Source organism: Calliopsis andreniformis, chromosome 5 (genome assembly GCF_051401765.1).
Source record: "Calliopsis andreniformis isolate RMS-2024a chromosome 5, iyCalAndr_principal, whole genome shotgun sequence".
Classification (NCBI taxonomy): Eukaryota; Metazoa; Arthropoda; class Insecta; order Hymenoptera; family Andrenidae; genus Calliopsis; species Calliopsis andreniformis.
The window spans coordinates 3487339-3514141 of record NC_135066.1 but is presented as its reverse complement, the minus strand read 5'-3'; the positions used below and the strand labels follow the sequence as shown (position 1 = coordinate 3514141).

General features: G+C 44.1%; 1 protein-coding gene across 1 annotated transcript in view; it reads right to left on the bottom strand.

The window, feature by feature from the left end:
* Positions 1-2177: 2177 nt before the first annotated feature.
* The window catches only part of LOC143179568 (uncharacterized), a 126744-nt gene continuing 102118 nt past the window's right edge, over positions 2178-26803 (bottom strand). Inside the window, exons 3-43 of the mRNA XM_076378864.1 lie at positions 18906-18949; positions 16571-17041; positions 14258-14491; positions 13951-14112; positions 13905-13915; positions 13769-13861; positions 13636-13727; positions 13521-13580; positions 13390-13401; positions 13092-13359; positions 12956-13032; positions 12519-12806; positions 12433-12458; positions 12323-12387; positions 12268-12277; positions 12189-12210; positions 12044-12141; positions 11944-11996; positions 11810-11902; positions 11662-11716; positions 11411-11604; positions 11262-11357; positions 11079-11219; positions 10823-11006; positions 10580-10773; positions 9989-10481; positions 9884-9957; positions 9610-9844; positions 9524-9533; positions 9461-9492; positions 9328-9421; positions 9188-9216; positions 9044-9145; positions 8864-8980; positions 8699-8813; positions 8527-8636; positions 8443-8456; positions 8229-8338; positions 7691-8185; positions 5524-7568; positions 2178-3037 (exon numbers count right to left, since the gene is read on the bottom strand). Coding sequence (XP_076234979.1) covers positions 2894-3037; positions 5524-7568; positions 7691-8185; positions 8229-8338; positions 8443-8456; positions 8527-8636; positions 8699-8813; positions 8864-8980; positions 9044-9145; positions 9188-9216; positions 9328-9421; positions 9461-9492; positions 9524-9533; positions 9610-9844; positions 9884-9957; positions 9989-10481; positions 10580-10773; positions 10823-11006; positions 11079-11219; positions 11262-11357; positions 11411-11604; positions 11662-11716; positions 11810-11902; positions 11944-11996; positions 12044-12141; positions 12189-12210; positions 12268-12277; positions 12323-12387; positions 12433-12458; positions 12519-12806; positions 12956-13032; positions 13092-13359; positions 13390-13401; positions 13521-13580; positions 13636-13727; positions 13769-13861; positions 13905-13915; positions 13951-14112; positions 14258-14491; positions 16571-17041; positions 18906-18949 — 7262 coding nt within the window. The 3' untranslated portion in view covers positions 2178-2893. The remainder of the gene's footprint in view (positions 3038-5523; positions 7569-7690; positions 8186-8228; positions 8339-8442; positions 8457-8526; positions 8637-8698; positions 8814-8863; positions 8981-9043; positions 9146-9187; positions 9217-9327; positions 9422-9460; positions 9493-9523; positions 9534-9609; positions 9845-9883; positions 9958-9988; positions 10482-10579; positions 10774-10822; positions 11007-11078; positions 11220-11261; positions 11358-11410; positions 11605-11661; positions 11717-11809; positions 11903-11943; positions 11997-12043; positions 12142-12188; positions 12211-12267; positions 12278-12322; positions 12388-12432; positions 12459-12518; positions 12807-12955; positions 13033-13091; positions 13360-13389; positions 13402-13520; positions 13581-13635; positions 13728-13768; positions 13862-13904; positions 13916-13950; positions 14113-14257; positions 14492-16570; positions 17042-18905; positions 18950-26803) is intronic.

Here is a 26803-nt window from a genome sequence, read left to right as displayed (position 1 = left end):
TCATGTCTGCGAGCAATTAGAGGAAATTATTTCGTAAATGATATGTCGATTGCAGGAGGTATTTCATTCTTGATGCCCTGTTTCTTTCCAATGGCAGAAAAGTTCGGTGTTGTAAAATTTTGTTGTAGTCGGATTTGTAAAGTTTCCATCTCTGATAATTTATTTTACAGTTTCGTAGATTATTGTACTTCTTTTCCGAAGGTTCAAAGAGTGTAATAAGAATAAAATTTTCTAAGGGCATCGAGGGACCGCAAAGGGTCGAAGGGTGCCACGAAACAATAGATTTCAATCATCGATTCTTAGAGCAAGATCCAACAACGAGTGAACGTGCACCTCCTTCCAATCTTATTTTACAATAGACAACGCACTCGAACCGCGCGAAAATTTCTGTGTCTTTTCTTTTAGGGATGAAGATGACGTCAGTTCTTCTACATTCTCCCTTTCCTGCCCCATTTGTCTTCATTTTAATGCCACTTATCAAATATTGTCATGGATTCTCTCTTTGCCTGGCGCTTGATGCTATCTTCCGAAGGTGAACGAAGAGATTGCCACTTTAACGCAATAAAAGTCGTCCAAAAGACATCATAACTTTCCCAAATGTCATTATAAATTTCGTGAAACTTTGTCTCTCCTCCTTTGGCTCGTAATAAGACTGTTTCTAATGAAAGACTCGTTCTGCCAAACGCAAGCAAAAAGTCCAGCGTGCTTGTTTTCGTTACAAAAGACAGGGTGATCTAGTTTTTCTAACGAGATATGAATTTCTTATGGCATCTCTTTTTCTTTCGTTTCTTGATAGACAAAAACGGTCGACTTGTAGTGCGTTAAGGGCGCGAGTGGAACAGAGTTTTCCTAGAATTCATCGGTAGGTCGTGACCGACAATTTGAGTCCCGTAGAAAAAATATTATAGCTCGATTCCCTACTAAACTCTCTGCGCGGCGAAATTACAGGTTCTCTCTCTTGCAAAAACCATACAAGTTCTTGCATTAGCCCCTCGACTGGTACACCATGGAACTTTTAAACGTGATACGATAAACTATCGTTTACTTATATAAAATCGCTATGAAATATTTAGACTTTACATAGGTACTTAAAATAGCCTCAAACTGGAATGACAAGTGCGATTAGTCTGCGACTAGAATCGAATACTTTAATATTTTACGATACGCATACCTTGACTAGACTGATTCTTAATGAGTCGAAATTGAAGTCGAAGTGATCTGATCGTGAGACTGAACGCATGTACGATCTGCGAGGCAAGTCATTCGCTGTAAGCGATGGAAATGCTTAATTGGGACTATGAAGACGTTCCTCACAAAATCGCTGGCTTATTCCACGCAATTTACTTTGATGTACTCTCTGTCTTCTGCTTGGATGGGAAACCCTTTGCTGGAGCGACAGAATTAATTGTCTGAGCTTAATTCACCTGAATCTCGATCCCTTTTTTACTGCATTCTGCAATTGTATGCAACTTTAACAGAAATTTCCGAGAAATCATGCTTCATGTCTGATTTCACGCTTCATGAACGCTTTACCTTCAAACTCGGATTTCGCCATTTCAGCTGTGGTTTCGAGAAACCCCTTTTTCGCTTGATCGGAATAAAAATTCGAGAAAAGCGAAGCTCACGGGAGTCGAAGTCGAGCAGCACTGACCATAGAAATCGATTCTTTTTTTCAAAGACTAAATCGCAAGAAAGAGAGAAGACAAGAACGTGAGGGCGTGTGCAAGAACTTCAGAAATCCGAGGTGCGCTGTAAAAATCAACGCTGCTGTTCTCGACTCGAGGAAAAGAATTTTAAAGGGTTTTTAGAGATCACGTGGAATTCTAAAAATAAAAAGAAAGAAAGTACTGAGAAACTTCCGCTGCAGAAATACAAATAACTGGAAGCGAAGTTTCCTTGATTTCCAAAATAAGTAATTATCTGCGTAATGAAAGAATATACAAAGTATAATAAGAAGCAGCTATAGCGTCAAGAATTCAGTTTCGAGATCACAATATTGGACTAGATCTTAGGCGTGCCATAAAGTCTGCCGTGGCTGCTGTATAAAATACACGTAAGAGTTGGTGTACGTAATCGAGAGGGGCACAGGTGGCGGTAGACAGCCCCATATTATCGTGCAGCACACGAGAAAACTCGGCCTGCCTTTCGTACTTTCCACCCTCAGGAAAAATTTAACGAACACCTTACGTAACCAGAACAGATAAACGGAACGTCGACGCGATAACGGAAGTCCCCCACCGCAATTTCTTCCTCGTTCCTCCTCCTCCACCTTCCTATTCCTTATTCGATCCTTCGTTTCTTTTTCCAGCCCTTACATCTTGTATTTGCTCCCTTTGCTTCAACCCTTGTGAAACTTTTCACGCTTATGAAAGGAAATCCAAGCAAAATATGATATTATAAAAATTCGGTCAGTAAATTCATATTGTGCCTTAAAATTAATTCTCGACTGTCCTAATAATAATGTCAATTCTTAAAAATTAGAATTGTGATACGAATTAATCTCAACAATACTAAGATTGCACCGAACAAAATGAATCTGATCGAGTTCCAAGCTCCAGAGACGTACTTATAAGATTTAAGTAGTATAAGTCCGAGATGATCCAGACATCCTCTATTCTCAGTGGATTGCTCGTTTGCGACAATTTTGCTCGCTCGTACACGCGTTCGTCGACGAATAAATCTCGAAAAGAGGCCTTCAACGACGCTCTGTGACGTCGATCAAATTATAAACCAAGGAAGGGCCTCGAAGACGGAGCTGACGGGGTTCCGGTGTACCGTTGGCGCGGGGCCAGGGAGTCGTTGGAAATTGCTCACAGACTTCGCGTAGCCTATTGTCGACGGAACAGACCGGTACACATCGGGCAAGATCAAGGATTTACGGTAAACCTTGGACCTATTTCATCGAGATCGTCCGCCGGTTCGTCTTCAGATGGCCGTTGTTCCCCAGCACGATGCTCGCTCGACGATGAACCGTCGTCGTGGAGTTCGCAGGTGCCGTGGACGTCTCGGCGCTGGCGTTCGTCGTCGTTAATCCCTTCTGCGAACAAAAGGGAGCGGAGTAAACGTAAGCCGATTCCATCGATCGCGTGGCCCCTGTTCATTGTACGTATTCGAGGGAAATGGATTCCGAAGACTGACTTTCCATCGCGTCTACCGCATAGCGACGATCAATTCCACCGCGTGGAACGAACTTCTCCGAATGGAGGCCATTTGTTCCTCTTTCAGCGGTTCCAATAACTCACCACGATCTCCCTCCCCTCCCGAAAATTTCTCGAGCTTGTGGAACGCGAAAGGGGGCAACCATGCTTTATGTTCGGCACGCTCGTGGCGCGGTGAACTTTCGCAATCAGACCAGGGATCACGTAAGGTCCGCACAGGAAGAGAACCATCGGTCACTTCCGGCCTGCTGGCGGCAGGGCCGAGTCCAGGCACGTCCTCGTCAACGGATCCCGGAAATTGCGGCACGTGAAAGCACCGCGATGCTCGGGATTACTTCCAGTTCGAGTGCCTTTCGGACTGTACCAGTTGTTTTTCCTTTGACCATTCTTAAACACTGAATACAGTGTTGGAGGGACGAGGGGCGAAGGCAGAATAAATTAGATTGGACCTCGGGGGCTCCTGTTCGATAATTGCGATTGCGTGGTACTCGAGAATTTGAAAATAGTTACTCTTGAAGTAGGCGAAGCGAGGGTGATGGTAAAGGGGCTGGGACACTGTAAAGCTCTGGAGGAGTAGAGAAGATAAAGAAAAACCAAGCACGATGAATCAATTTAGCACGAAAGCAAACGGAGACAAGCAATCCAGAGAAGTAGTGTATTTACCCAAGGAAACTATTCTCCAAGTTTTCCCACTAAAACAGTAAACAATAAACTTCCCCGTATAGAAACATCCGTGGTACAATTCCAGCTCACTAGAGTATCGTAAATGGACGGTCAACAATTCCTCCAACTTCGTATTGAGAGTCGTCTTATCGATCGAAACCTTTCTCAAATCTTTATGGGAATCCTCTTAAGCACCGTTCACGCTAGAATACACTTCGATACAGGGTCTGGTCAGTGGGAGTCATTGAAAAGTTCAATCCCGTAAACAGGAGCGGACAGCATAGAGCTCCGAAGAAATCAGGACACTGTCGCGCAGCTGAGAGGACTCACGTTTGACAAAAGCTTATAATCCAACGACTCCCAACTCGAAGTGCTCGTCACGCGGCGACGAGTCTCTCGAATTAGCGGTTAAGAAACTCCAGTCGCGTTCCGCGTGCTGCGAGCTACAATTCACCGTGATTTAGCCTCGCGTTCCGCGCGGCTAGTCGCCGGGAAACTTTTATACACAATCCCGACGGTGGATCCAATCCCGAGGAAAGTTTCTTGGCGGTAACTTCCCGGAAACGGTCGTAACTCGACCGACCCGTGTCGGAAGAAACGCGCAATCGACTCGATCCAGGGCATCGCTCGAACCCCCGAGGTCCATTCAATCGCGTCAACTTTCGGAGCCTGCTGCAACCTACTCCATCTTCGCGTCTTCATGACCTTCGTTTATTATCTCCCGGCATGGATATATTGCGCCGAGTATATTTATGATGGATACCGAGGGAACTTCGGTGGAACTGCAATTTTTTATGATGGATACAGATGCAAAGCGTTTTGGCATACACGATGTTCGACAACAAGTGGCAGAGATATGGATGGGTGATTCGACACGGTGTAATAAGATGAAAATCAAGAATAGTAAACATGTGTTTCAGGAGTCGTTTCAGACTTATTTGTGATTGAGAGAATGCTTCTCGTCTGACTTATTGCGAGTTATTCTACTGAATTTGTAATATCTAATTTATTAGTACTTATTCTACGGAATTCACTGCGTTTGACTTATTAGGTGTTATTCTACTGGGTTCATCATGTGTGACTTATTGGGACTTATTTTACTAGCTTCGCTGTGTCTGACTTGGCTGGTACACATCAGCAGTAGAATAAGTTTCAAGTCAGACATATTTTACTATATCCTACGTGTTCTATTTTAACATGTAGGATCATCTCTTAATTTCTGACTCTTGTCGTCGAACATTCTGTATATAGGATAACTGAAAGAATTAAATGTTTAGCTAAGGGATCCTGACATGTTGGTCTTCTTATGCAGCTACTATTTTAACTACTCTATTTTCTACTCTCACTTTAGCATTGTAAAAAAATTGATCACGGTACATTTCCAGCTTCACCATTTTTATAACGGATGCTGGCCTAGCGTAATTGCTATAATCCCATTAGAAAATTGGAAAATACCAGAGCTGCCTGGACACCTATCACCCACCCATGGTCGATCCAATCGGTTGAAATTCATTTACGCTCGACCAGCGGCCTAAAGTACTGCGGAACCGCCCGTGAATTAATTCATCGTAGTCGAATGTTAATTTGGGATGAGTTAAATTAAATACCGACGAACAACCGTGCTGAGTATTCCACATGCGGTTCACTGAACATCAGATATCCGAGGGTTACGCGGAATTTAATAAAACACAGCAGGACTCACCTCAGCCTCGTTTTCTTTGTAGAACCAGAAGTCAATTTGCCTGAGTGCCTCGAGCTCGTTCTCCAGTGGGTCGCTGCTATTGCCTTTCATCGAGCCAGCTCGTAGATCGGGGTCCTTCTTCCAAGCGTAGATGGGTCGTTCGAGACCTACTTGTAGCTGATTGCCCTGTCGTTCCTGGTCATCGGACGACCTGACGTTTTCGTTCCTCACCTCCTCCTCGTTCTTTCTCCATTCGTTCCCCGTGTATTTCGGGGAAGAAACCGCCGACACTGCTACGAAGGCGTTCTTTGCCTTGGCGGCATCTGCTGTGGTGCCTGGCTTGGAGATTGGCATGGCGGTCACCCTGTGATAGGCGAACTGCTTCCACTTGGAAGGCCAGGTCCCCGTTGAGCTGGCCTTACCATAGCTCCACTCGTCGTTCATTTTCTGTTGCCAAGTAGACAATTCACCCTTAGTGCTCCAACCATTCTGGTCACTGGACTTCTTGGGCCACGTGTCTCCAGGCTTCCACGAGTCCTCCTCCTTCACCTTCGCTGGCCAGGACTCGGCATTGAACTTGGAGGAGTCATCATTGGTTTTGGACGTCCACGATTCGTTGCTTCTGGTTGTCCAGGAGCCACTGTTCCCTTTCGCTGGCCAAGGATTCTTCCAGGAGTCAGGGTTACCTAACTTCGACGTCCAACCATTAGAAGGTTTCGTTTTAGAGAACCATGAGTCTGGTTTACTCGACTTTGAAGGCCAAAGATCTCCGACATTTGTTTTCTCGGGCCATAGACCTGTGCTAGACTGATCCATTCCGGAATCGTTCGCTTTCTCTGACCAGAATCCTTTGCTGGACCATTTGGCATCTGTGCTGGACTTTCCTACTGGTCTGGACCATCTTCGAGAAGCATTACCGTCGGAAGACTCTATAGGTTTAATCGGGTAGGGCTTCCAAGTAGATTGGTCAGCTGACATCACCCACGCTCCTACAGATTGGATCTTGGGCAGAGTTGTCTCGTTTGACCAGGCGTTCTTAGAGTCGTATTTTCTCCTCCAAGCACTCGGGTCATCTGCTTGCATGTTCTCAGATTTCATCCAATCCTTAGAAGTCTTTGAATCCGCTAGCATCGACCAGGGTTTACTTCTGTCACTATTAGACTTCGCCTGACTGAACTCTTCTTCTTTTGAGGATTCCTTTCCTGAAAATAGTCTGTTCTGCTTCTCCTCCTTCAGCTTCCTCTCCACATTTGATTTCTCGACCTCTTCCTTGGTCCAGGCTCCATTGTTCTGTTTATCCAAGCCCAGCTTCTTCACTAGATCAGCATTAGGATTGTACGACTTCCCGTTTTCGTCTTTGGGCCACGGTTTCGCTCCAGGAAGCTTGTGCGGCCAGGTAGCTGGGTCCGAAGTCAAACTGTTCCACGTCTTCATGGTGATCTCAGGCAGACCCTCTTTCTCTTTACTAGCCTCATGTTTGCTAGAGGACTTGTTCAACTCTGAGCGATTCTTACTCTTATCCCAAACACCTGGGACACTTAATCGTTGTTGATCATACAATTTCAGTGGTCTCTCGTTCTGCGACCATGGAGGTGACGCTTTCAGAGACTTCTCCATTGGCCAGGATCGGTCCCTGTCCCAAGGATACTGCGTGCGCTGGTGCTTCCAGAGCTTATCAGCCTCTGCTTCTTCTTCCCTTTCTTCTTCATTAGCCAACGAGGACCAGTAGTTACTGTCAACTGGCCCATAGTTGCCACGTGGCCAGTACTTGCCTTCGTTCGGACCTCGTCTCCATGGTCGTTTTTCAGAGGCGATTGGTAGTAAGGGACGCTCCTCCTCCCAGAATGGACTGTACTTTAAGGAGAGATCTGGCCAGCTTCTGCTCAACGCGAAATCGCGTCCTGGTTCGTAGTCCTGATGGGGGAAACCGTCTCTCTGCATGTTGAAATCGTTTTGGTAGTCCTCTTCTTGCCTGCGCAGGAACTCTCTCGAAGGAGGGGACATCTGGTTGTATCGGAGACGGTGATAGGCCTCAGCTACGTCGTACTCTGGCATTCGTTCAGAATCTGAAACATGAAAAAACGGAGTGTCTTAGATAATAGTGTAGACTGTAGTAAAATAAGAACAAGAGGATTTGTTCACTTCTCAAGAATAGCTTCTAATTTTGAATAAAAAATTGCTAAAATACCTGCAGGCCTCTCGTAGCTATTCACGAACTCCCTATGTCCCTGACGACTACCAACGTTCCCAAATCGATCAATCCTCTGGTTCCCAAAGTCAACGTTCTCCGCTAGCACAGGCTTCCTCTCAGCTCCAAACGACTTCGAGTTCCCGTTCGATTTATGCTGCTCGACCAGAGGTGCCTTTTCAGGCTGTCCCTGCTGGTCCTGTTGCCAAGGTGGTCCAAAAAGTCTCTCAGCGACGAGTCGCCATTGCACAGGCGTCGTTTGCCACGGCGTCTCCGTGGTGGTCAACAGGGGGGGCGTCACTGGGACTGGAGACAAAGTCGTGCTGGAACGATGTCTGGGCTTCTTCCTCTTCTTCTTGAACTTTTTCTGCGATTTTCTCGAGCTGTTTGTAGACTTCAGCGTAGTCGAGAATAACGTGGGCGTGGGTTCGTAACCTCTGTCTCGTTCTTGGAGGTCCTTGCTGGAGAGAATCGCGAGTTCTTTCCTCACGCTCGCTGATGATAAGTATAACAATATTAACGATCTTTGTAATGTAACTTTGCAGTGATGCATGATGCAGTATATACCCATTTCTCTCGCGTTCACAAAAACGAATGAACTGCTGCATCGCGATAGGGCCAATTAAAACTAGTACTCGTTCGTCGACGCTAGCAAATGGCCGTTATTAAACCGGCATTGTTCTCGTAATGGAGATTAAGACGATTTCGCGTGCAAAGCGCTTTACGCGATGTTCCCTGGAGCTCCAACGCACCGGACTAACTTGTTCTAGGATTATTCACTGTCCACCGTATACATATTACCCACCGCGAGCGACGCGCGTTAATTACGAAATTACGAGACACGGTCTGGCTCGAAACGAGCCGAAAGGAATCGAGAAATTGTCTCCCATTTTAATCCTCTTTGCTCGCCTGTGCACGTCACACGGATGTCGGAGATCGCCTATCACTATCAAGGGGATTAGGAAATTTCTCATGCACGAAGTATAACAAGATCATGGGACGATGTACATTCTATGAAAAGGCACCTAAATGTCCATTTCAAATTTGCTGAATTTAGTTCCCCGACTCGAAGTGTTTTATTTCTTGCGAAATGAGGAAATTGTAGAGGAATAGTAACTGGTAACTAATGTGGGAAAACCCTGTTTGGTTTGTACAAGGCGAATCGTCGGATACATCGGAGGGAAAAGGAATTAGGTATTGTTTCCGGGCTTGGGAGTAATCGAATGTGGAATCGAAGGAAGAAAGAGGAGAAACGATGAATAGAACGAGATAAACCTGCAGCTGAGGCTCCTCCAAGCGCATTACATTGATTTCCACGTAATACGGACAGACTAATTGTCAGGAGGCAATTACATCGGGCAATAATACAGACTCCAGCCGCCTAATCGACCGATTGTGAGGCTTTATTGGATTCCCGAGTCGAGTCGAACACGATTCGAGTACCGTGAGCTTTTCCTATCGCGACGGCCTTTTCCTTTTAATGACCCCGTTGCTAACGCTGGCTGAAATTAATTTATGAACGACTACTTTGCGAAAGAGCATTCTTTTCTGTGTCCTTTGTGGAAAACAGATTCACTCCTTTTGTTTAAAATTCTTGTTCTCTATATTAATTGCAGATTGTTAATAAAATTGCTCACCAATTAATTTTTGTATGCGTTGCATGTGGTCCTCTTGGTCCAGAAGCTTCGCCAAGAGTTTCCGCACATTTTCACGCCGTGCTTCCTCTTCACCCTAACAAATTATTAATGGTTAACTTAAATAAAAAATAACTCTCCATAATTTGAAGTATTTCGAAATATTATCTACATTGAAATGCTATCTTATATCGAATACACTTAAAATCCTAATAATATCAGAACAAATGAATAAAGATAAGAATTATATGTCTTAAGACACAAATGTTAAGCTGCAACCTTAACCAAGGATCCAGCAATCGACAAGTCTCTAAAATCATCAGACCACTGTGCCTCAGAATTTTCTAATGAACACTTCCGAGCTATTTCGAAAACGAGAATTTTTCTTTCCTTCCGCGTCGCTGCTCCGCGTTTTCCCCTCGTTCCTTCCGCTCGAAGGTGTCTAGCAAAATACACCGCGTCGTTGAAAATTTTCCCAGCCACGACGATCATTAACGACGTCGTAGTCGCGCGTCGCTCGCTAGATCAGGATCCACGCGGCTTCTGTCGCGCAGTTTACCTCTCAAATCGAAATCGGTGCGTTCCATCTCGAGCTAACTCCATCGAATCCCGACGATTAACCCGAGCCATCCCCTCGCGGGACAATTTTCTCCCCACGAGTTACCTGAGCAGCGTCGGCGAAATTCGAGGACCACGGTGGAAGCAACGAGGCGAACGACTCCACTTCCGGTCTGGAGCTTTCAGCGATTTCCGTCCGAGTATCCCACGCGTCTTTTCGCTGCGAATTCTCGGAAAATCCGTGTGCTCTCGGTCGGCCAGACGCAAAGGGGCAGAAAGTGGTCGAAATCAGGGGAACGAGGAACGAAGGAATGGAATCGTTGGGGGAAAGAGTCGATTCGATCGTTGAATGGACATTCCGCGTGGTCGAAGGCGCGAGCGTCGCCTTCTGAATGTCGTCTCTCGTAATTTCCGCTAGAAACCTCTTTGCCGCTATTTCGTGTCGATGCTCCTCGTCTCGTGGCGAGGCTCGTAAATCAAGAGAATTAAGATTAACAGCTTCGTTTCGTGTCCCCGATTCCAGGTTTTTCTCGCGCGAGGGTCTCTCGTCAGGGGACACGATCCTCTTGCCTCGGTGGGATTCTGCACCACCTTTTCTTCTTGTCTATTTAATGCTGATCCTTCTTTTAATGGATATTAATGTAGCGCTACTGTACCTCTGGTGAATGTCGCTCAGTGTTCGGTGGACTGGAAGTACTGTTGGGAGCAGATGAGTTTTAATCTCAAAGGGACCAGAAGAGAGGAATGTTTCCCAATTTTGCTGAGGAAAATGTTTGTGTAGAATGCATCATTATTACTCATTCGTGTTAATGATGTTACACGATGCCTCTCTCTGGAAATGATATTACAGTAACTCGGTTCACATTTGAATCTTAATCTAAAGGAAGTGTGCTGAAAATAAAAAAGTAGTAATTTACCGGTTTGTTAATGAAGGGTTTACTATGTTCTTTCCATTCTGTACTCTGATCAACAAAATCAGACTGAAACTCATCTGCTTCCAACAGTGCAGCTTCTCTTTCCCTTTCCTCAGTATTACAATATCAGTTCCTTCGTTTCTCAGGACTAGAAAACTGCAGGAAGACTTCCTCCACCATTCTTTATCGTAGATCCTTGGAATTCTTTCTCTAATAAAAATCGAAGAACATCTCTTTTCTCTCCCTTCGTGATTCTAATAAAGTCCTACATAGTTCACTCACTTCCTCCTCGATACGGATCTCCTTCCATCTTCCTCTCTAATAAAGATCAACTTAGACCTTCCTCTCCTTTCTGTGATTCTGGCACTCCTCCACTGCTCTTCGTCCAACAGGGATCCTCTCCTCGTCGTCGTTTCTCTTCGTCTACTTAATAGAGAAATCCTCCACTCCCCGTCCCTTTAATGCAAAGTGTCTTTGGCTCTCTGTCCTTCGCTGTCCCTCGTTCTTTCATTCCCTCTTCGTAGTTGATTCAATAGCCGCGGCAATTGAGAGCGGCTGCGACTGCATATGAGGCGGCCCGCGCGAAGGATATTGAATTAGCAGTGAGAATGCGCCTCTTTGTGCGAGCTAGACACCCCTGGCGATAAGCGCGCTCAGCGGCTGGAACGATAATGGACCTACGGAGCGTGAGACATCTTCGCGACGACAGAAGAACGCGTCCAATCTGCTCCGTCAAGGGGGCCAGGCTTTTAAGCCTCTCGTGAGCGAACCGAAGCGAGGAGAGCTCGCGAGACAACAGTTCTGCTTTCTAGAGAGGAGAGACTCGAAGAGACTGACGGAAAACGACAATCTAATTTATCCTTGCGAAAGAGTGCTTGAGAAGAAAATTCCCTTCAATGATGTTAGGGAAATGTTGACGACTGGAAATGGGATACTATCTTGTTATAAGGGAATTTATAGGTTTATCGCATCTTGGGATTGTTTAGAGAAAGTGGAGTTTGATTGTTCTGAACTGGGTCAGCAGGTCTTCAGTTGATCTCTGGAATGTATTTCTCATGAATGCTTTTATGGGCTTATGTATTTTTATGGACCTGTCGATTTTTATGCTTCCGTGGAAAACTGAAGTGTACTGAATGATACAGAATACGTGTATTCCATTGTTTTGATAGTGTTTAAAAGAATTTCAATGTAAATCAAGAACTGCAGTATGCTAATTATGAAGTTTTCATTGAATCGAGAGCTTGTACTAAGGAAACACTGTGCAGTGAACTTGGTAACGTGTTTAGAACGAAGAAATATTGTATCTTTTTAGAAAATGTAGAGTCGAAATCGAAATCGCGGAAAACTGAAAGAACACCGAGAAATAATCATGTGCTTGTATCAAGACAATACCGTGAACTACTCGAACACTGTACTTTAGGGCCATTTCAAACTCTATTTCAGTACTCACTTCAAGTCACACTTCTGGTACTCGAAAATCACTTCGTGGTATACTTTATGGTTAAGTTTATTTCAGCTAACAATACTTGAGAAGCGCAAGCCTTGAAACTCTCAGAAAAGTAGATGATTTAACTTCTTCCTCCTGGAATCTCTATTGTTTCTCGCGCATCTATGCACCATCTCCTTCAGCGTAAACTTCACACAACGAGTTCCATTTCCAACCTGTCGCAATCAACGTGGAACATCCTGCTAGGAAGAAATTTCTTGCGTGCTCCGTTTAACCTCCGTCGGAAGGAACAGAGAGGCGTCTGCGACAAAAACGCGGCTCATTCGCCGATCCAATTGTCGTGGCAATTGCGAGGCCAGTGGCTGCAGTCAGTCGCGTTAAGAATATCGAATTAGCTAGGAGAATGCGCCACTTGTGTCGGAGTAATGACAATAATGAAACTAAGATGAAGCTGATCTTCCTCTTAGTGGATCGTCTTGAAGAACGACGTGGTATTTGCTCTGGGGAACGAGAATCGTTGAAGGATATCAAGTACAGGAAGCTGTCTTCTTTGCGGTCGCTGGCTTATTTTCAGAATTAAAATGCATCAGATATACAAGAAGATAAAGAAGGTTTTTATTCCTGAGTGTGAGGAGTTTGTTCAGTTGTATTTGAAAAGGTTCTCCAACTCAAAATCAATATTTAGCTTCGTGTAATTATTAAGACAAAGAGCCGCTATCGTTCCTGGTCATTTTCTTCGAGAAATTAGACAACAGAGGCATTAGGCGTAACAGCAGCCGTGATTCCACGCTGTTTTCGAAGACGGAAGCGGTTTTCCGTGTTTTGTGCGTGCGACAGGAACAAATCACCTCAGCGTCGTCCCAGGGCGAAGAAAAGAGAGCGGACATTGTCTCTTCGCGATAAAAGAAAACTTCCTTCGGTGGTTAACCGGCTCGAATGTGCAGCCAGCATTTATCATCGTGCCACATTTTGCGCCCTCGATCGCTCCACGACAACTTTCTCGTTTGTATCTGACAGGGTTCCTCTTGCCTCTCGTGTACTGAGAGCGCAGCGACGCTTGAATTTTTATGTGAACCGACAGGAAAACAATTTCGATTCGACGTAAAAAAATTTTCCCTTAAATTTCATGAAAGAAAAATGAACGACTTATCAGAAAAGCTAAAATTAAATTTTAAATCAATGAGAATTCTACTCTTTTAAACTATAAGGATTCTGAAAGGTACAAAAAAGGAAGGTGGATCTGAGTGGCAGTATCGTTATGAAGACACTTCAAATACTTCGTTGTCGATTGGATTCATCGTCCCCGAGGATCAAAGTGGTGCAGCTGGCTAGACAGACTGTGAGGTAAAAGTACTCGTGGGTTATTGGTTCAAGAACACGATGGCTAAAGGCCTGCTGAAGCCATCGATTGCGGGTTCACAGCCCTTTGAGGTCGAGCACGCGGAACACGGGCCAATATGAATATTTCCTCTTCATTGTTCTTGCTTTACACCATCGACAAAAATTTCGTCGTGGCTGAATGAACCCTTTGATCGGGTCACTGCGTATACTCGTTTCACGCTTGCCACCTTTTCGTGTCTGAGAATCTCTGCTCTCGTTTATCGCTTCTATTTTTCGCCTGCAGGCTTCTTATTACTACATAACTGAGAGCATAGATTCACTCGAATCTCGACTAAATAAAAAGAAGGAACTATTAGCTATACTCACCTCAGATGTTTTTAAGTTCTCCAGGTATCCTACGTTCGTTTCTTGCCTCTTGTCAAGCTTCTTTAGGCACTCTGGGTCCGATTCCAAGTATCGATTTTCTCTTGTAACTTCTTTTTCGCCCGACGATTTCTCAGAATACGTCGGACTTTCCGATTCCTTCGACTGTGAAGAAAGATATCACTTCTTTACTCATCTCGATCTTCAAACTTAATTATAGCATTTGAAAATTGTTCGCGTGATGCGTGAACAAACGTCCTCGATTGTTTACAAATCAGTCATCTTCCTCCCCTTCGATCTGACCACTCACCCCGCTTGACTCGACGTTTCTCCTTCGGACCGCCTCAGTTTCCTCACTTAAACGGTTCAAAATGTCTTCAGAAGGTACCAAGCTCTTCGGCACCTGCGTCTCGTTGCTTCCAATCAGGATTTCCCTCTGCGTGCTCAGCTCCTTCTTCACAGTCGGCACTCGCTTCGTCTTTGTCCTGCTGCCTCCGTCAAGATTCGCGTTTCTCTGCTTCTTGTACTTTAGTAACTCTGCGACCTGCGATTACACGAATTATTTGAAGATTTGAATATTCGAAAATTTGAATATTCAAAAATTTGAATATTTGAAAATTTGAATATTCGAAAATTTGAATATTTAAAAATTTGTATTCTTAAAAATTTCAAAATAGCAAAACGAACACACAGCACTTAAAACAAATATTTTGCCCATTATTCTCTCACTACAATACTCAAGCAAGAGATAGAATTCATTGGGTTTCATTGTTGGCAAATGCCCGAGAGAAACACCGAGGAAACCGGAAACGGGAAAGGGGGAAAATATTTAACGAAATAAAGAGAAAGAAAGCAGGAATGGTATGTAAAGTACGATTCGCTCGTGACCCGAGCTGCGTCTGCCAGAAGAACCGTTTCACCGAGATCCGAATAATTCTCTTGTTAGAGCGAAGAACGTGCGCGTAACGAGATAATTGAAAAACTTGATTAGAGGGAGCGTATCGTTTACGCGATCCACGATGAAATTATGAACCACTTCCGAGGATTTTCGTTTTTAGTCTCGATTGAATAATCCAGCACGGTAATTTCGACGATTATATCTCCATCCTCCAAGCGAAACTCGAGCACCATTCGACAGTAAGGAGGACACGAAACACCCCGAAGCTTCGAAACAAGGAATGTAATAAAAGTGCGCTTCGCTCGTCGCCGAAAGAAATCCCATAAAGATAGTCGATTCTATTCTCCATAAGGTCGTAGTCGAGGGAGGGGACACGTTCCTGAAAGACAGATAGCGCGCTTTTAAAATTTAAAATCCCCCTCTTAAGACGTTACAAATGGGTTTCCAATCGCGAAACAGCTCGGACCTACGTCGATGCAAAGTACTTTCCGATAGTCCGACGAAACTGGCCCGAATCTATAGTGCCGATACACATTAGACGACAGGACCGCCGTCTTTCGGTGGAATGGCCTTTAAGTCGAGTCCCCGCCGAACTTACCCTCCACTCCTTTTCTCTCATCCCTCACGCTTTCTTCCATGTACATATATTCCTTGGTAGTAATAGAACAAAATCGTTTTATACTCATTCGACGAATGGATACTTGAGCGTTTCACATTCCTCAGAAAAATATTTTTGAATAAATTCTTGGGGCGATTTTTATTTCTCTAAAACTTTTATCCAAGTATGAATTATTCAACTGCGATAACTTTAATCGAATCATAAATTTAAGCTACCCACGAAGGCTAATCAGATCTTAAAATTCAAATTAGAAAGATCTTATCAAAGGCTACAAAAGAAGTGATGTGGCATGGAAAATTTTCCACGATAAAAATTATCAAGACCTACTATGGAAATCAAGCGCAAACACTGACACGATCGGCGTCATCATAAATGGGCCACGGAAATAAAGTAAGAGATGAATCAGGGGTAGGTCAGGGTTGTGCCACAGGCGGGTCAGGGTTCACGCCGCAAGCCCTTTTAACGAGGCGGTGGTCAAGGTTCTGTTGAATATTTCTCCAGGAACTGGGTCACTGGTGCGACAAAGCCCGAGCTGTTATCATCGATTTTGCAAATAAATGGTAATTCTCTACGAGGATTACTCAACTTAGAAAAAGTGTATTGAACTGCAAGTATTCCTACTGCTTTAACTATTCCATTAATAGCAACCTCATTAGAGGATTTAGACAGTGTATGATAAACCCTTGACTAAACAGACTATTCCTGTCTTCAGCGTGAACCTCCAAAGAGAAACTTTTTGAGAGCTTAGTTCATGTTCGAAGTTTCCTAAGTCCAAAACTCACCTCCACAGCTTAGTAGGTCATTCTCAAAGCTTCATCAAGTCACATTTTCCACTAAACAAAACAAAAAATATCCCCTCGCACAATAGTCCACAGTTCCAAACAATAAGCTCCAGTAAAAGCAGTGAACGGAAACTTCACAGTTTCCTCGAGCCAAGGAAGTCACTATTTCCTCCCGAAAAATTCCCAGCGCTACCACCGTCGTAACAGAGAGTTTCCTTCGCCGAATTCCCTCCTAACGAAAGGACCGAGTGCTCGCTCGCAGAAAACGAAGAAAACGTTGCTGCAGAACCATGAAGAGTGGTAGAAGAACAGAAAGCCACGAACCTCTCGGTCGTATTTGTCGTCTAGCTCGTCGGTAATCGCCTCGTTGGAGGCGACATCTTCGTCGGAATCGTTCGCCGTGATCACCTCCTGCGAGTCGAAGTTCTTCGCGGCAGTGGCCACTCCATCGGCGACGCTAGACCCAGCTGTCGTCGAGGCGTTCGAATTCTTAGTGTCGTCCCTCGACATTGCCTCGTGCGACTCGGCGACCGCCTTCAGCTCGTCCTCGTACTCGTCGTCGCCCTCGTCCTCGGCCTTCAGCTTGTCCTCGTACTCGTCCCCGCTCTCTTCCTCGCCACTGTAGTCCTCCTCCTCTTCCTTCTCCTCCTTCTCCTCCTCCTCGACCTCCTGATGCTTGTTCTGGATCGGCTCGACCCGTTCCCGTTCGCCCTGCGACAGGGGAGGATGACCTCGACCGATCACCTGCTCATGGCTGCTCGACAAAGTCGTGTTCGTCCCCGAGTTGCTGGCAACCTGAAACGAATCGATAGCAACGACTTTGTTTCGTCTAGAGCTATTGTTAGAAACCTGGGGTACAGTTTTCCGTATTATAGGCTTCTAGTTCATTGTTCATGGTGTTATACAGGATGTTGACAGGTACAGGAAATTTTAAGAGGTGATTCTACACCTTAAAGTAAGACGAAAATGAAAAATGTCTGAAATGGGGTTGATTTCTGACTTATTAGGACTTACTCTACTGGCTCTGCCGGTCTGACTTATTAGGAGATTTTCTACTGGTTTCTCTGTTTAATTTCTTAGGATTTGATCTACTCATTTCACGGTGTCTGACTTAACTAATATACGCTGACAGTAGACTAAGTGACAAGTCAGACACATTTCACGTGAATCTTAGATATTTTTAGCATAATTAGTAACTCTGTATATGTTATTTTTGTTCAACTCTGACATGTAGAATCACCTCTTAAAATATTTGACACTTGTCGAACACCCTGTATTATAGCAGAGTCATTTTTTTTTAAATAACTTTATATGTTGAAACCGCACTGTAATTTAGGAAATACTGTACAAAGAGAATAAAGGGGATAGAAGATTTCAATATAATAGCGGTTTGATTGGATTCATTAACAAATTTTTAAATAATATTACCTGTTCGATTGCCCCATGCGTGAAAACCAGACGAAACGAAATCTGGTATCCAATGAATTTTCGATATCGACTCTGTCAGGGCCTCGCGAAAACATTTTACTCGATATTTTATACAAGGGATCACCCCCCTTGCCCATGCCACTCGCCACGCTTCATCCTGCGTAATAAAGCTCCAAAATTGTTCGAACAGCTCTATCAAAAAATACTTCGTTTCCTGAACGCGTTTATACTCTCATCGGGATCGTTAAATTAGTTAACCATTTAATTCAATTCTACAAGCAATTTCATCGACAATTTGCTTCGATTAGGACGCTCGCTTCGATTTTATTTAATTTCCTTCCGTCGAGTCGGAACTATTCGCAAATTTTCATCCCCCCAGTTAGTGGGGACCATTATAGTATTCTCGTGTGTCGAAAATATTGATACACAATTAAACGAACATCATTCAAATTCCATTCACATCGAGCATGCTTTCCCTTGCAGAATCTGTTTAACCTACCATTCTACTCTTCTCGATTTGCCAAAGTTCTGTTTAATTTGTTTATCGGACGGTGCCCGAAGCGTATTGTAAATTTCATTTGTCGATCGACCATTCCGGCGCATTTATTAGGTTCGCCCTCGACACTTTAATTGATATTCATTTTGTTTACGCGATTTTGCAACCGTGTGGCCGGCGATATTTGTTTCAAATGCATAAAATAATGGAAGGACGATAGCGAGTTCATTTGCTCGTTTATAGTTTATCGTTTACCCGAAACCGCTGACAGCAATTACATGGGATTGAATCGACGAAAAAACACATGTTACACGAAAAATTTCACTTTGAAATTGTCGAATCAACTTCCCAGAAAAATTGAATTCCATTAAATTCCACACGCGAGCTTCCACAATGGTCCCAGAAAACCACTATGAAACTTCGATAATCTCATCCATAAGCGACAGCACTCTATCCATGGCCATGCGTCCACGAGCTACTGGATTTCTTGCGACGAAAGGTTGCAGTCCACGTAGCAAAGCAAACGAGCAAGGCGAGCTCCCTGCTTTATGGGGTTCTGTCACAGTTTCCCGAGCAAAAAGGCCGCGACTCGACCGGATAAGGAACGATTTACGATACATTCAGGGCACGTTCCCCGCGCACCGTAGTTTCCTATTTGGCAGAGGTACAAATATTGGTCGAACACGCTTGTCTCGATAGTGAAACAGACAACGATTAGGATTCTGCGATACTTACCGGCGCGGCTCGTGGCGTCGTCTCCTGCCCGCTGCTTTCTACCACTGGAACCAAAAACGAGAAACAATTCGTTAGTAGCGATTCGTTTGCCATTGTAGGTGAACAGAGGGAAGGGAAATTACGTGGAGAGGGAGCAAACTAATGCGCTAAATTGAGTGTCTCCCTTAGAAACAGACGTTTTTTGCTCGCCTGCTGCCATTTATGCACAGACTACCAATTTTCCATTCATCGAGCTCCTATGCTTAATTAAAATAAAATATTAGTCCTCGAAATAGTAAACGACAATTTTTATCCTGTGACTTTTAATCAATATCCCCATTTGAGATGAGAAATAAAAGCAGACTCTCGCAGAGTTCTATGGTTGACGAAATATTTTGAATTCTGACGAGTACGGGAAAATGGGAAGCTGAAAAGCGAGGTAGTGAAAAGGGAGAATAAAATACACTAGGAACGAAGATTAAAATAATAACTGTGAGGGATAGTGGAAGAATTGAAGCAGCAAATGGAAAGTGAAAAAGCGTGATAATATCATGTAAAAAAGTATGGAAGCTGGATGGAGGACATTTTAGAAAACTTCGCTTTGAAAAGATTTTTGTCGAAAGCAGCACTCGTTGCGAACGCGGAACCAGCTCGTTTCCCAGACTCACCTCCTCATCATAATTAAGTCCAGGAATATTAGAGGGCCTCGTGTCCGCTCTCCATGTGTTCTCGTTCGCTCCTCAGGGAGCTTCGTGGCTCGCTTGTTTCAAACTAGATCCGAAACTCTAATTATCTATTTGCATTTATTCCGTTTCGTGATACTCGAGAAGGCGTCCCCGTCTTACTCGTTCCACTCTTTCTGAAGGAGCAGCAGAGTTCGTCAGAAGAGCAGCGGGCAGATTTCGTGAACGAACAGACTTCGCCAAACAGCCTCGAGTCAGACTGTAGTCATTTAAGTAGCTCGATTGCAAGGTACACCGTCCACTCTGCGTTTGTTTAACGTAATTACGATTCGAGAGTCTATTTATCGAACCACTTGAACGAGGGACGAGAAATTCGCAAATCGAGGATGAAACGTGATTCCTGCTCCATTCGTGACCCCAAGGTACTTCGATGAAAGCTCATTTGAATTCATCAGGATTTGTGAAACGCCGTGGGAGCCAAGGAGGACTGCTGAGCCAAGAGTCGATGACAATCAATTTTTCGGGAATTTTGAATATGTCGCAAGAAATAGGCAAAGGGTTCCTATGCAATAGTCGCTGCAAGGGCGTCAAGGAAGTCTCCAAAAACCGTTTCGATGACTTCGATCGGCTTTCCGCTTGGATTGAGAAGCTGGCTAAGCTTTTCGTGGAATCTTGGCGAATCATATTCCCTCGGAATTCATTGAAGCACGCTTGGGTGGAATTTTTAAGCGCGCACCGCGATCCAGAACTTATCGAATTAAAATTCTTACAAGACTGTGCGATGCAGCGAGACTTGTACCTATTTCTATGCTCTGAAATTATAAGCGCCGACCGATATTTTGCTCATGGCTTGAAATTCTGAATGAAGTTTTCAAAATATGCGCTACTCACGGTATATGTACTGTGTGCTCTGAAATATTTTGCTTCTGCGAGGAGACCGTCAATCTGAATGTCGTCGAGAGTTTCGGTGAATAAGAAAATTTAAATCTGCGCGCATAAATTCTGAAGAGCTGCTCTCGATTTTTGATAGTTTTGAAGATCGTAATATTAAGCAAAATTAATGTTACTAATGGCTGTGATAAAGAGAGTTATGTTTAAATAAATCGTGTTTTTTATTATTAGTGAAGGGTTCAGTCCTCGTTCTAAGAAGGTTTACAAAATATTCAGAAAATAGAATATTTCAAATAAAAAATCTCTGACTCCAAAAAACAGAAAAAGAAACAAGTTGCACTGAGTCCCGCAAATCTTCAGCTTCTTTATACCACTTGCAAAATAGAAATGCTCGCAGGTGCCTAAAAGAACTGAAGATTTAAATTTCATTTAATATCGTTAAATGTGCAAGAGTATTACCCTTTGAGCAATGATACTTTCCCCTTTATCCCACCCTCTTCTCTTCATAAAAGCCCAGAGAAGTACCCAGAAAAGTAGTCTTCTCCATCTAAAAAAAATTCAGGAATCGTCTGCGTCTGTGTTTTAAAGCTCATTGTGCCGAGAAATCCAGGAGAGCTTTAAACTCAAACCTGTTCTACATTTTAAGAGAACTCTTAAAGAAAATATTTGGGAATATTTTAATAGAATTACGATGAAACTCTTCCCCTTTATCTCCACAAAGACATCTCCGAAGCAGAATCCGCCGCTTCCTTCCAACCACTAAAGTCTCGAAAGGTAAAGTGCCCTAGAGTTCAGGAAGGTTGTAATCGTCGTAGCGAACTCTAACGATCCACAGCAGAAGAATTACAGACTGCTTCTTGTCAGACAGCATCGATCGTGGACGATAAAACTCGCGGTAATTGCGACATAATGGGGTCGGGGCGGAGGATAAAGGTGCAGAGCACACCGACAAAGGGTGTAATTGCCTGCCGCGGGTAATGATGTCTCCCGACGGGGATCGCATCAATTAAACATTTTAATCGCACGCTAACGAGGAAGCGAAACGGGATAACAGTCGCGTCGGATGTGGCAATAATTTCGTGCCAGCCGAAAACTGCGTATCGATGCTTATTGAACAATAACTGGGAATGCATTAATCACTGCACTTTCAGCGGAACGAACCAGTCCGTGGCGGAGGAGATTACAGATGCAGTTAACAGTTGTCAGCGGCGTGGAAGCTTGAAACCTTGTCATGGTGATGCTACCCTGCTTCGAATCTCTCAATTTTCTTTACTTTACCGATAATTCGATAACACAATTTTTATTAAAAGAAAAGTTCGATATAATAGCATTATCAGTGGGCCTAATATCTCTCATCATTAATTCTCCCCCAGTTCGTTTATGAGTCTCGTCCCGACGAGCACAAAGCACGCTCACTCTTTACTACCACGTCTTTTCACATCGTCACCATCGCGTGGTGCAGAAGAACATTCGCAAGGGGTTGTACTGCGTTTATGGCAACAGAGGACTGAAGCAAAGATGAAACGCTTGTTCGTCGACTGGCCTCCGGGCAAGTTGGGAATGTAATTGCAAAATGCGACAATAAACACCAGAATGACGACGCTGGAGAAGAGATCCTGTGCTTTTTATCCGTAAATGCTCAACGTCGTGATATTTCCGAGACACATTTTCTACCTTCCAGTGGCCTGAGATGTCTCCAGCGCACTGAATACTTCATAATTACAGCAACTTACTATACTCTGTATATTGTCAGCAACTATTTCACGAAACATTTGCGAAAAATTGTTCATAATTATGAACCTGAAATATTGAGAAAACAGGAATATATTTAATATATTATTTCATACATCACCATTAGTGATGTATGAAAGTTAAGTGATGTATGAGAGTTAAAATTCCACAAACAAGTGACTATAGCAGATAATCGAAAAGTAATCTTATAGCTCGTGCTCCCCTTTCCCCCATAAGCAGCAGCCTCCTGTTCCAATTTAAAAAACGGACGATTAATCGCATTAGAGATGCCAACTGAGCCTGTGCCAGGGGATCGATCAGAAATTAATATCGCCGCGACTCGATCGACTGCGCTCGAATGGCCTACTAATCGTAGGCCCGTCCTGGATTCGCAGCAAAGAAACGATGATTTATCAGAGCGAACTCAAGGAGACTTCGCGGCCCGATTATGCGGGGTTAATTGAAATACAAAAATCAGAGAACGGGACTCGATTGCTTTTCACATACCGAATCGATATAACACGAGCCGGGCAATCAGCGATAAATTCTCCATTTCGCAACATGCTACAATTTTATTGGGTCGACTCAGGAACGCTTATAATGAATGGGCATCGCTGGCGATAAATTACAAAACTGACTGCCATTTTCTCTCCTATTAGCGTATAAATCGCTACGATGTAAGTACATATATAACTGACGATTTCAATTCGTTCAGTCTGGCGCAGAGACTGATCTGGAATTAAGCTGAAGCTGGAACATCGTTCAGAGGAGTAAACTGTATCATACCCTATATATCACCAAATTCGCTCACGCAATATTCAATTCCCGACTCCGTCTGATCATGGTATCCAGGTTAATAACCATCTCTTTGCACGAAATCCCCGTGTTATCGTGTTTTTCGTAACGAAACAGGGCACTGAGTCAAAACAGCAGCGGAAGCAAGAGCAGAGAGCTCGCGGTGCAAACGTTCTGGCGTGGTAAATCCGGTCTGAACGGCTTAAATAAACACGCAGGTCGAAAGCCTGGCTGTAGCGAAGCCGCGACAAGTGCGATAGAAGACTTATCGGCTGGAATATTGGTCGCTGTGGAACGGTTTTTCCGATACTCTGTATCCCCTCTCGTAATCTCGACGCTCGTCTTCCCTTTCGAGTCGTCCCTTCGTTTCGACGTACACTGCAATTCCTCGACGCGCCTGCTGAAAGGGCCTCTGGTGAGGATCGATTAACGCGTGCTGGACGTTTAGGTTACACGGCCTGGATTAAATGAACTTCGAAACGCGATACGATATTTACGCGTGCGACTTGCGGCCTGGATAGATCTCGCGATTTGGCTCGGAAAGCCTTCTCATGCTTGACAGTCACGCGAGCAGGGATTGAATGCTCGTTGGAATCAATCGGTCGAATTCAGACCTATAGAAACCCTTTCAAGGGAGTAGCTTGATAAAAAATTACCCCTCTCTACGAGCCCCGCCTTTTCGCCGCGATTCGCCTGTTTGATCTGTGTAAGTCAGAGGAATTCTACTTTTGTCGTCGAGACTGATTGATGAACGTAATGGAATAGCTCTAGCCTGGATCCCATTTCGCGATCGTAGAGCGGTGACGGTGGAAAGAAAGGGGAGGACGCGAGGAGCACCTGACGGGGTTTAAATGAACGCCTCGATTAATTCAGCGTTCGCGGAAACGCTCCAATCCCGAGTATCAATCGCAGAATCTCGGATTACGGTTTAAGTAGGTCACTAGGCGATTTGTTGTTCCCCCGTGGTTAATGTGGCCAGCTTCCGATGCACAGCGTCGATTCGAGACGCGTGTAAGCGTCGATTGAATCCATAATCCTTCACAGGGGATTAATAGGACGGTCCTTCAGGCGATGTCAAGGGTGTAGAGTCGCGTGTCCGAATATCGATCCCCTTAATCAGAGCGTGCCAGACAAATCATCTCGGCTAGTGTGCACCGCCATCTGATCTTGACTGTGGATAGAGGGCTTGTCACTCTGGAGAGAGACTAATCCTCAAATTGCGTGTAGGTACCATGTCTTGAGGGTATTAATGTGATTACTGTTTTTCTGGAGAATAACTTTCCCGTGGAAGAAACTAAATACTACACGGGCTTAAAAAGAGATCAAATTTTTAAATACTCAAATTTACAATTTTCTAGCACCTTTCTAGGTACCTTAATTTCTGAGTTCTATTTCCTGCAGCAAAATATCCTGTCTCATGTCCAATTATTTCGCATGCAAACTCAAAAAAACGTGGATACAATCAGATAAATAGTTCTTAGATCCTATGGATCAATTCATATTTGTAGAAATGGTTAGCGTCGAGATTGACGGAAGTCGTAGGCAAACAGGCTGCGGGAAGTTCGACGCGGGGACAATCTCGAAACAAAGAGACTTGGATCGATCCCAACGCAGCGTTAAATCTCCCTATAATTCACCCCGAGCAGAGTTCGGCGAACTAATTAAATTCAATTTGAACCGGTGTTCCCGAGCGTCTTATTACTCCCGCTGGCGGGCGCGAGAGTCGATCAGTTCGGTAGGACGATAATTCGTCGGGGCTCTGGCTGTAGCTCGTTTCCCTTTGTCCCCACGAACGGTGACTAATCGACGGATTAAGGATGGGATCGGCCAGAGGAATTGGTTCCGCTCGGAAGGATATTCCTGGACTTGCTGTTTGCTTCTACAAAATCGTGTCCTTCCCTTTTATCCTCCCGCCACCTGCTATGCATTGCAAAGCAGCTTTGATCTTTACAGAAGTGCATCCACGATATCGCTTTGCGGAATTATCTAGATGCACTTCAACAGTTTTTTAGATTTATGGTGAAAGAGACGATGATTCTTGCAATTTTTCATTATTAATGGTCAGTTCTCCGAATTGTCTACGAATTTTTCATTTCTTTTTATTGTATATGTTCCTCGTAAACTGGTAATTTATATGCAATTTTTCGCTTGCCTCCACAGGGTATTTTGAATTGCATCACTCCTTTATGCATTTTGAAATATTTTCATTCAAACCAGCCCTTTGTTCCTTTATTCTTCCCAGCTTCTTCGTCGGTCTTTTTTCGAGCAGACTTTTTCGCCAGAGCTGTTTCTCTTTGCTCTTCAACTTTTTCTTTCTCCTCTTGCCCCAAGTCGCCTTTAATTACATTCTCCCTCCGTGAATTTCAAATTCCCTTTCTTCCTATTGACTCCTTCGTGGTTTCCTGACTTCCCTCTAATTTCCTAATTCCCAGGGATTCTATACTTTTCTTCCGCTTAAACGCCTACCTTCTCCACTTTTACAGAAAAATTATTTATCCAATGATACGTCAGCCATATTTTCGATCCCAATTTCCAACAGTGCGCTTCATCTTCGATCGCCTATTTTCAGAGCGTCGCGCTGTTGCTTCTCCAGGCTCTCAAAGTTTGGGGACAGTCTTCCTTCCAACGAGGAAACATTCTCCAGGCTCGCTTTCCGGTTACGAGTTAGAAATAATTCCGCATTGAGGGTAGCCTCGACCGTGCGCTCGACAAACTCTCCACGGTCTCCTAGAGGCAAGCAAAAGGAGCATCCTGCAGTTTACAGTGCTTCTGTTTACCAGAGCAACTGTAAATACGTGTATCGAAAGATTCTCTAGCACGCTGATGGATAACTCTTGTCGTGCTTCTGCAGCGGCGAACCGACCTCTTTAACCGAGTTAATAATTGGTATATTCTACTTGCTGGACAGGCCAAGGAAACTTTGAGGTTGTACGCGCAAAGTGATTAGTAGAAATAATTCAATCACGAAGGTATTAACTAGAAACTCTTGAGTAGAAGATTTGACGATTTGCTAAGCTTCTGTTCTCAAATACCGATAAGAGAAAAATTCTAGGAGAGATCTGCGTGTCAGCGACGTTCACGTATCGTTCCCTAAAACGATTTCGCAGCTGTGTTATATAAGAAGCTACTTCGAAAACATCCCTGATCGGGGATTTCCCCGTAAAGCGAGCGAAGCTGCGCTGATCCTTTCTCTGCTCAAAATCGTTTGTACCAATCAGGGTCATTCCGGCGAGATACTCGAAAATTATGCGACAAAGAGGATCTCGCGAATCGAAGATTCTTTTGCCTCGTTTTGGAATCTAGAAGGGACGTTTTAAGCCAGAGAATTTCAAGATTGCCCCAGTTTTGTATCGAGATCGCTCGAGAGGACCAAATAAACGTATTCTGAAATTCCTATCTCTGTGACACTTATTCTTTTCCTGCCCCCATACACGACCGAGGAAAGCCATCCTCACGCAGCATCTTGCGACCGAAACTCCGAACTGCAGTTTCACCGTCGAAAGGAAGCAGGAAAATATGGAAAAAGTTCGGAGATACCCGAGGATTTTCTTTGCGGTTAACATTACGCGTTAGGAATCTTATTGCGAAACATTTAATATTTCTTTAAGTATTTCAGTCTCGCAGCTTTGAGTTGCGACGAGATAAATTTTTCGATTTAGTATTACATGCACGCGACCCAGTAATATTGGAATATTATTACTATTAGCGATGGAACGCTAATGATTCTGAATCCCTTTGATGTTCCATCGTGACTGCGGTACGCATAGAATTTTCCAAATTGTCAATTAGGCGATCAAAGCAGTGGTTTCCGACACTCAG